The sequence below is a fragment of the Bison bison genome, unplaced genomic scaffold (genome assembly GCF_000754665.1).
Source record: "Bison bison bison isolate TAMUID 2011002044 unplaced genomic scaffold, Bison_UMD1.0 scf7180017864471, whole genome shotgun sequence".
NCBI lineage: Eukaryota > Metazoa > Chordata > Mammalia > Artiodactyla > Bovidae > Bison > Bison bison.
In genome coordinates this window covers 41,194,376-41,202,591 of record NW_011495032.1, presented here as the reverse complement: position 1 = coordinate 41,202,591, position 8,216 = coordinate 41,194,376, and the positions used below count along the sequence as shown (strand labels likewise).

General features: G+C 55.5%; 1 protein-coding gene across 1 annotated transcript; it reads left to right on the top strand.

The window, feature by feature from the left end:
- The first annotated feature begins 267 nt into the window (after positions 1–267).
- CRYBA2 (crystallin, beta A2) lies at positions 268–3,506 on the top strand. Its single transcript, XM_010861212.1, has 5 exons — positions 268–302; positions 478–642; positions 1,455–1,596; positions 2,684–2,826; positions 3,302–3,506. Exons 2-5 carry the CDS (start codon positions 482–484, stop codon positions 3,447–3,449), a joined length of 594 nt encoding a protein of 197 aa, XP_010859514.1. The 5' UTR covers positions 268–302; positions 478–481; the 3' UTR covers positions 3,450–3,506.
- Positions 3,507–8,216: the final 4,710 nt, after the last annotated feature.

Below are 8,216 nucleotides of genomic sequence, written 5' to 3'. Positions count from 1 at the left end.
GGCCCCCCAGAAAGAAAAAGCGGAGTCAGCCTCGGCTGTGGCGGGCCCCGGACGTGTGTCTCAGCACTTTCTATTGTCATCCCCGCGGGCTGGGGCCAGGTCAGCGGCTGCGGGAAAGGCCTCGGCCCCACCCCCACGCCCGGGGACACCAGAGCTGACCTCAGCCTGCCCGCTGACTCAGCTCCCCCTACCCGGGCGGGAGAGGGTTCGGGGAGGGGGCGAGGCCTGGTATAAAGCCCCGCACGCCCAGCCCTCGCGCAGCCTCTCCATTTCCGTCGGTACCGCGCTCGCCCACCTACCTGGTGAATATTCGGAGCTGGGGCGGGGTCTATTTGGGCGGGGAGGGCGAGATGGAAAAGAGCTGCTAGCAGCTCGGGTCCAAACCGCGGGTCCTTCACCTCCCACCGGGATCGGGCGGGTCTGGGCCGGGAGGGGGCCCTGGGGACGCTGAGCGCCTGGTCCCGTCCTTGTCCACAGCGCCATGAGCAGCGCCCCGGCGCAGGGTCCCGCGCCCGCCAGCCTCACGCTCTGGGATGAGGAGGACTTCCAGGGCCGCCGCTGCAGGCTGCTGAGTGACTGCGCCAACATCGGCGAGCGCGGAGGCCTGCGCCGGGTGCGCTCGGTCAAGGTGGAAAATGGCGCGTGAGTGATGCCCCCGGCATGGTTGGGCTGGGTTGAGAGGCGCCAGGCTCCCCTGGCCCAAGCTCCGAAACTGGGACCTTGACTCCCAGCCCTCCATTCCCCAGACTGTAGAGAAACCTTGCCTGAGAGAGACCCACCAAGATGGAAAAACCCTAGGTGTCCTCAAAACTCCCCACCAGCCCCAAGACAAATCACGAGACAGACTGTATCCTCGTGCGAGCCAAAGGGATAAAGGCAAGAAGCAACCCTTGGCAGGACTCCGTGAGGCCAGCTTGAGCCCTGAAGGGGTTAGTTCACAGCATAGTTTTGTCCTCTCCAAAGTTAGATGTCTCTAAGCTTCTTTTAACAACAACAACAACAAAAAGCCAAGTCCCTTCCACTCCCCCCACCCTGGCTTCCTAGAGACGGCCCTCGGGAAAGCTGAGGTCCCAGAGCTATTACAGTTTGTTGCTATCACAGGTTGCTACCACAGGTTAGGGGCTCCCTACACCTACATTTGCAGGGACCTATCCTTGAGGTAGACATGTTTGTTCGAGTGATTCTCATAGACTGGAAAATTCTTTCCAGCCTGGGAGCCCTGAGCTGGAATCCTGGACCCCTCCAGCCCCAGATAGCAGCCGGCTTTGGGTTTCTAGCCTCTAGAGGGACTGGGTTGCCTTGGGATGAGAGTGTCAGGGGAAGGGCCTGGGGTGGAGGAAAAGATTGGTTTTCCTAGCAAGCAAGGGGGTGTGAGGCTGGAGGGTGGGGGTTGGGGAGAGAGGAATGAATGAAGCTGGAGCAGAGGCCTCCCAGCTTCCCTTATCTTCCCCCAGTTGGGTGGCCTTTGAGTACCCTGACTTCCAAGGACAGCAGTTCATTCTAGAGAAGGGTGACTATCCTCGCTGGAGTGCCTGGAGCGGCAGTGCCGGCCACCACAGCGACCAGCTGCTCTCCTTCCGGCCAGTGCTCTGCGCGGTAAGCACAGCCCTCCCCCTCCTCCCCTGCAGCCTAGCTCCAGGTCCTGGCTCCACCACAGCACCTGGGAAAGACCATCCACTCAGTGTACAGGGGTGTGTAAACACAACTCCTAGACGGGTAGTAGCGGCATTACTTCTCAGAACCAGAGAGTTCTCCAAAAGTTTAAAATGTGGGCTAAACCAGGCGTCAGAAATCAGCACCATGGACAGCCCCACAACCGTGAAGGTCTTGAGCTCCATTTCTCACTTCCAGTCGTTCACACTCATCAGCGAGCGCTTTTGTTTTCACACAGCCCTGTGAGGTCGGGGTAACTGTTGTTAACCTTATACATTGGTGTGGAAATGGGGCTCGAAGGGCAAAGTGGTTTACCTCTGCTCACAAAACTTAACATGCAGACAAGACTAGAACTCAATCAGGGATCAAGGTTGGAAAAGGGATGGTCTGGGTGTGTATGTTTCGGGGAGGGGGGGAAAGGGTTGTTAGTGAATCAAATATACTGGAGGGGAGGATCTGGGGCTGTGGGGTGGAGGACAGAGAGCAGGTACTGACTCAGGCCAGGTTCTCCATTCCAGGAAGCCAAGGAGTCCTGCAGGGAGAAGGTCCTGGGACAAGGGGAGCCCAGACTCAACAAACACTGATGATTCTGCCATCACTCTTTGCTGAGTCCTACCCTATGAGTGGCTATGCCCAGGGTCCTGGGCAGGGGAGTGGATAGTCAATGAGACCTTTGGGAAACTGTCTTGCATAGTGGACCAGATTTCTCTTAGGACCTCTAATTTTCCTCCTGCAAAACAGGTCCATGTCACAAGATTCTTTATTTTTGACCTGGAAGGGTCTCTGGAAATCTCCCTTCTAGTCTCACCACCCCAATCCAAAGCCATAGAAGGGACCAGGCTTGGGACTTCTGAGCACCCCAGCTTCTCAGACTGATATGGAGCTGATGGAGTGAACTCTGGGTGTGCTTGTAGACCCTGTCTTCACTGCTTGTGTTGGGCAGGAGGACTGGAGGAGTGGGGCTGAGAATGTATCCATTAGCACCTCTTTGGAGGGTCTGACCTGTCCACTTCCCCTTCTCGTTCCTCAGAACCACAGTGACAGTCGTGTGACACTGTTTGAGGGGGAAAACTTCCAGGGCTGCAAGTTTGAACTCAATGATGACTACCCATCCCTGCCTTCCATGGGCTGGGCCAGCAAGGATGTGGGTTCCCTCAAAGTCAGCTCTGGAGCGTGAGTCCTGGGACTGCAACAGGGGAGTAAAGCAGGGAGGCAATGGGGACCAGGGAGGAGGGTGAGGAAAGGTGACAGTGCTAAGAGACACAATGAACATACATGTTGGGGGATGGGGGATTGGAGGAGTGAGGTCGTGGGAGACTTAGAGGCAAGGGGAAGTGAGATGATGGAGAAGATGGGGAAGGCGGGGGCAGGTAATGGGGAATAGGAGTCAGGGGAGCAGTGTGGGGTAGAGGAAGGAATCGAAAACCTGAGTGAGGAGGCAATGGAGGGTGGGAATAGGCGATGAGAGGAGGAAGATGTTAGGAAGACCTGGAGCAGTAGACAGGGCAGGGAGAGACCATGTAGGGAAAACTGAAGCCATGATTTTGGAGGTGGGAATTGGGAGCTGAGAAAGGAGGACTGGCAATGGAGACATCACTGGGGGTGGGGGCAGAGCCTACTTATCACCTCTGTGCCTTCACTCGTCTAGGTGGGTGGCCTACCAGTATCCGGGCTACCGGGGCTACCAGTATGTGTTGGAGCGGGACCACCACAGTGGGGAGTTCCGTAACTACAGCGAATTCGGCACGCAGGCCCACACCGGGCAGCTGCAGTCCATCCGGAGAGTCCAGCACTAAGTTTCACAGCCCCAGCGCCTCCCCTGAGGACCCTCAATAAAGGCTCCTGAACCTGCCTGCCCCTCTTGCCTCCTTCTCGGTGCCTTGCTTTGTGATCTTCACCCTCATCTTTCTAAGAGTCTTTCTCTGCCAGCCTAACCATTCCTTTGGGCTCCAGGATCCTTGACTATGGGGCCTACACTGGCTTAGGATCTAAGTGGCTGAGATGGGGCTGAGATGAAACTGCTGTTAACCATCCTGAGGAACTTGTTAAATGCAGCCAGCCCCATACCTCTCCATGATAGAGACCTATCAGCTTGGACCAGGGGGTCCTGCTAGCCCAGATAGCACCTTTGCCATCCCCTGGTTTGAGTGCACACGATGCCATGGCAGGGCTCGTAGCTGAATTTCAACCTTCACACAGCCCCCCTGGGCCAGGCACCATCATACAGGGCAAGGCGTCCTTAGCTCTGTGCAGGAGCCCCTTTGGGCTCCTCTCTAACCCCCACCCCTCACAGGCATTTCCAGCCTTTCTCTTCATCCTGGCTCCCTATCCAGCCTGAGGGAAACTTGCACCCATTTCCCAGTTATGTAGAATCTCCGCCAGACAGAGCAAGGGTGTGAGAGGGGTAATTGGTGGGAGGTCACACTGCCTTCTAGGGGAGACATCCTATCTCTAAGCTGAGCCTCAGACCCTTTGAATAGCAATCCTTCATGTGGTAGTGAACTCAAGCATTTTACAAAACATCTTCATACCTTGCCTCTCGGCTGTCTCAAACAACTCCCTCCTCATTCTTCCTTCCCACTCTTCAGAAGACCCGTGAGCTGGAGAGACCACCCCCAAGTCACTGACCACAGCGGGCCTGCGTTCTGGGGTAGGTGGTAGAAGCTCATAGCCATGTTTTTGGGGCTGAGTGTGGTACCAGCCATTAGAGTCCATGGCACCAGTATAGCTTCTTCCTAGTTCCCTCTTTGACCCAGTTTATGATCATCTCAGCCCCATATAGGCAGGATATTCAAGACCCTTGGGATGCCCTTCATCCTGTCCCTCAGGGATGCTTGAGTTTTCAAGCCCCTAGTGGATATAGCCACAGGGAGGGTTGGCCCAGATCATTGCCTCTGTCTGGGAGAGTCAAGGCAATGTTGAAGAAAACTCAGACTTGGACCTGGGCACTTTCAGGGGCCCAGCTGGGCAAAGTTAGGCATCAGCTCCCTTGGGAAGACTCCCCGGACCGGAAGTCAGAACACCTGGGACCCAGCCACATAACATACCCGAGCCTCAATTCCCTCACTTGGAAACTGGAGCTGCAGATTCCTGCCTTGTCTCTCTCACAGGACAAGGATTGTGAGGATTCAAGGAGAACCCCCTGAAAATGCTTGTGATTCAGAAAAGCACTAGGACAGTTACCATAGGCCCTGCCTTCCCCCATGGATCTCAAGGTTGGGTCAGAGGACCAAGGACAGAGTTCTAGATAGAGTATGAATTCTGCTTTATACCTGGATGGGTTTGAGAGTCCATGGCCCTTCTTGCATTTAATCCTCCTAACAGTTTCCATTCTTCACCAATTTCACCAATGCAGAAACTGGAACTCCTCAGAGAAGGAGAAGCCTTAAATGGATGAGGTTATCTATTTAATTGGTGACAAAGCCAGGACCTGAACACAGGGCTTCTGACCCCAAATCCAGGCTGTTAAGTGGAGGCTGATCTGAGCTGTGGTCAAAAGCCTCAGGCCTCAGCAGAGCGCCAAACCTCTGTGGCCTCCAGAGGAGTCTGGGGTTCCTGCATGGTCACAGGCTCCTACCTGTGACCTATTACCTCGAGGGTTGGTAACAGTAACAGCTACATATATGCAGCTTTATCTGAGCACTCAGCATGTTATATAAGCCTAATAATTCTTTATAGTTTGTATTCTAATCCCTATCTAACAGATGAAGAGACTAAGGTACAGAGGTGATGTAATTTTCTCCAAAACCACACAAACTAGAAAATGGAAGAGTTGAGCCCAGACCCAGGCAAACTGGCCTCAGGGCCCAGCAAGTCATCTCCCCCACCACCTGCTTTGGGGCAGGCAATGGGCAAAGGGAGATCTGGGGTCCTCCATCAGCTGAACTGCCCTCCCTCCAGGAAGGTCCATGGTTACCAAAAACACCCAGCAAGATGCCTTCGGGAACGCAGTGTGACGCTGATCAGGGCGCACCCTGTCTCTAGGTCTCAGTGTCCCCACCTGTACAATGAAGGAGTCGGGGGAGCTAATATTTGTTGCAGCCGTTGCCAGCATGGTTGGACCTTCTAGGTTTTCTTAGACCCTGGGGTCCAACTCTGCTCTCCACACCAGCAACTAAAGAGAAGGAGGCACAGATGCCAGGCTGGGCCTGGGTGTTTTCATCTTGTGTGCTTAGTCATTCAGTCATGTCCAACTCTTTGAGACCCTTTGGACTGCAGCCTGCCAGGCTCCTCTGTCCATGAAATTTTCCAGGCAAAAAGAGTGGAGTGGATTGCCATTTCATTCTTTAGGGATCTTCCTGATCCAAGGATTGAACTTGCATCTCGCAGGGATCCATGTCTGCCGTGTCTCTTGCATTGCAGGCAGATTCTTTACCCGCAAAGCCACCAGGGAACCACCTTCCCATCCTCCTGTTCTGGGCAGGCTGATGGGATGTGCAGAACCCGGTGGAACCCACACCCTGTCAGGTGGGAGGTGATGGTGGAAGCTGCCTAGACCTGCTCATTGGTTGCACTCAGCCAAAGGTCAAAGGGGATGGAAAAAGTCATCACATTTCTAGGGACGCAGCCAAGATCCACATGAGGTCGGGGCTCACCCATCACTCCCTCACAAAGTCTTCCGAGAGCCCACCCATGCCTTCAGCCCCTCAGTCCTCAGGGAGGTGAGGCAGAGCCTGAGGTGTTGGTTCTTCACCAGCTCGGACCTGGGATGTCTGGACAGACCCCCACTCTAAGTGCCTCTCCTTTCGCCCTCAGCTTTCTGCTGAGACCATTAAATGAGTGAAACTTTCTGCCTCCCCACTCTTGCAACGCTCGTCTCCTGCTTCTCATATTCTATCTGGGGAAGTCACAGAAGGCTTGAAGGAGAGGGAGTAAGACTTTGGCCCCACCCTCAAGATGCTCTGCTCCTTCGAAGCCCTGAATTTTGTCCCCAGCCAGCATCCCAACCGCTCATCTTTTCCCCACAGGATTCCACCTCCACACCCTGAAGCCTCCATCCATATCCCCTGAGGATCCTCTAGGGTCCTGGGATTCCCCCATTTCCTCCCACACTCCTCCTTGGCTCCTTCTGATTTTTGTACCCTCCACCAGGAAGGAGGAACAACCCAGCAGTCACAGCAAGTAAAGAATGCGCAGGGTCCCCACCTCAAGCTGGACTTCCCAGCCATTCTCAGTCAGGCACCCCAGGACCAGGGATCTTACTGGTAACCTGCTCGCTCCAATCCAAGTGCCCTGAAGTCCAGGCCTCCTGTCTCCTCAAGTCAAGCAGTGGGAAAGAAAGGCTTTGCGTTTACCAGTTCTGCCTGGAGTCACCAGGTGCTGTATGGCTGCAGGTGGTGCTCCGGACCCAGAGCCTCATTTTCAGCCAGCATCCCTCCAGATGCACTTCTCCAGAGCCAGGAAGCCTCACCTGTACCCAGAGACTCCAGGCCACCACCTGGAACCACATACCTGCCTTTGTCCCTTTCCCAGAGTGGATTTACTTCCACTTTCCCCCGGTTGGGGGCCTTGTACAGTACACCTGTTTTCACTCCTCTTCTGCTAGAGCAAGGTGTCAATTGTAGCCTAGTTCAGGGATAATCAAGAGTAGTTGTTAGGGTAGATGGTTAAGCTGGGATGACAAGAGATGGGCAGAGATAGGAGAGAAGTGGTTATGGTGGGTGGGAATGGAAGGAAGATCACGAGTCTACCATATGCCATAAATTAGTGGGAACAAATCAATGAGAAAAGGAAGGGAAAGAGGTAGAGAGGAGACAGAAGGGGAGATGGGGAGAGGAGGAGGAGGAGAGACTAAGTGAAAGAAGGAAAGACTTAGAAAAGGAGAGGAAGGCAACCCACTAAAAGTTGTAAGGGAGACACCCCAGTGATGGCCCAGGGGCCTGGGAGCCCTAGAAAGACAGGAAACCTGGGGAAACAAGAGGGAATCAGTGAAGGAGATCAGGTCTTTAGGGAAGAGCAGAGAGTGGAGGAGGAGGAGGCAGAAGAAGCGAGGATGGAGGGGGGCAGATAAAGAGAGCAACGGCTGCCGACCCGGAGCGCAGAGACAGGCGAGAGGGAGGGAAGCGGAAATTTAAAAGTGAAGATGCAGATAACGCAGCCTGGAGACGGGAACCCGGGTAGGGGTGGGGGGAGGAAGGGGAGGAGAGTGGAGCAGTGAGGTGGGGGGAATGGATGAAGAGGAGTGAGCCTCCTCCTCCCCGCGTTGTGGCCCCGGGGGTCCGAGGTGGGGCCGGGGTAGTCCACCCCGTTGCTGTTTGCTCAGAGTCAGGGAGGCGGAAAAGAAATGGGCTCCTGACCCCTATCAGAGCGCCAGGCCCAGGCCCATCCCCCGCGCGTCTCCCGGGTTGCGGGGTGCGGGGGGCTGCCTGGTGCGCTTGGCTGCCGCGCTGCACGTTGGAGACTTTATTGCGATGGGGCGATAAGAGGGGCGGGGGCGGGGTCCGGGGGGCCGAGGCGGCAGCTCTTTAATTAAAACGGAAATTGCGGCCCCTGCCCGCGCTGGGGGCCGGAGGGTTCCGAACAGCCTGGTAGCTGGGAGCTTCGCTCCAGGACCCCCCCTCCCC

Excerpts from the sequence above, each read along its gene's own strand:
- CRYBA2 (XM_010861212.1), top strand. The coding sequence starts at position 482 with ATGAGCAGCGCCCCGGCGCAGGGTCCCGCGCCCGCCAGCCTCACGCTC. Across the intron at positions 643-1,454 it reads GTCAAGGTGGAAAATGGCGC|TTGGGTGGCCTTTGAGTACC; the intron begins GTGAGTGATGCC and ends ATCTTCCCCCAG. Across the intron at positions 2,827-3,301 it reads CTCAAAGTCAGCTCTGGAGC|GTGGGTGGCCTACCAGTATC; the intron begins GTGAGTCCTGGG and ends TCACTCGTCTAG.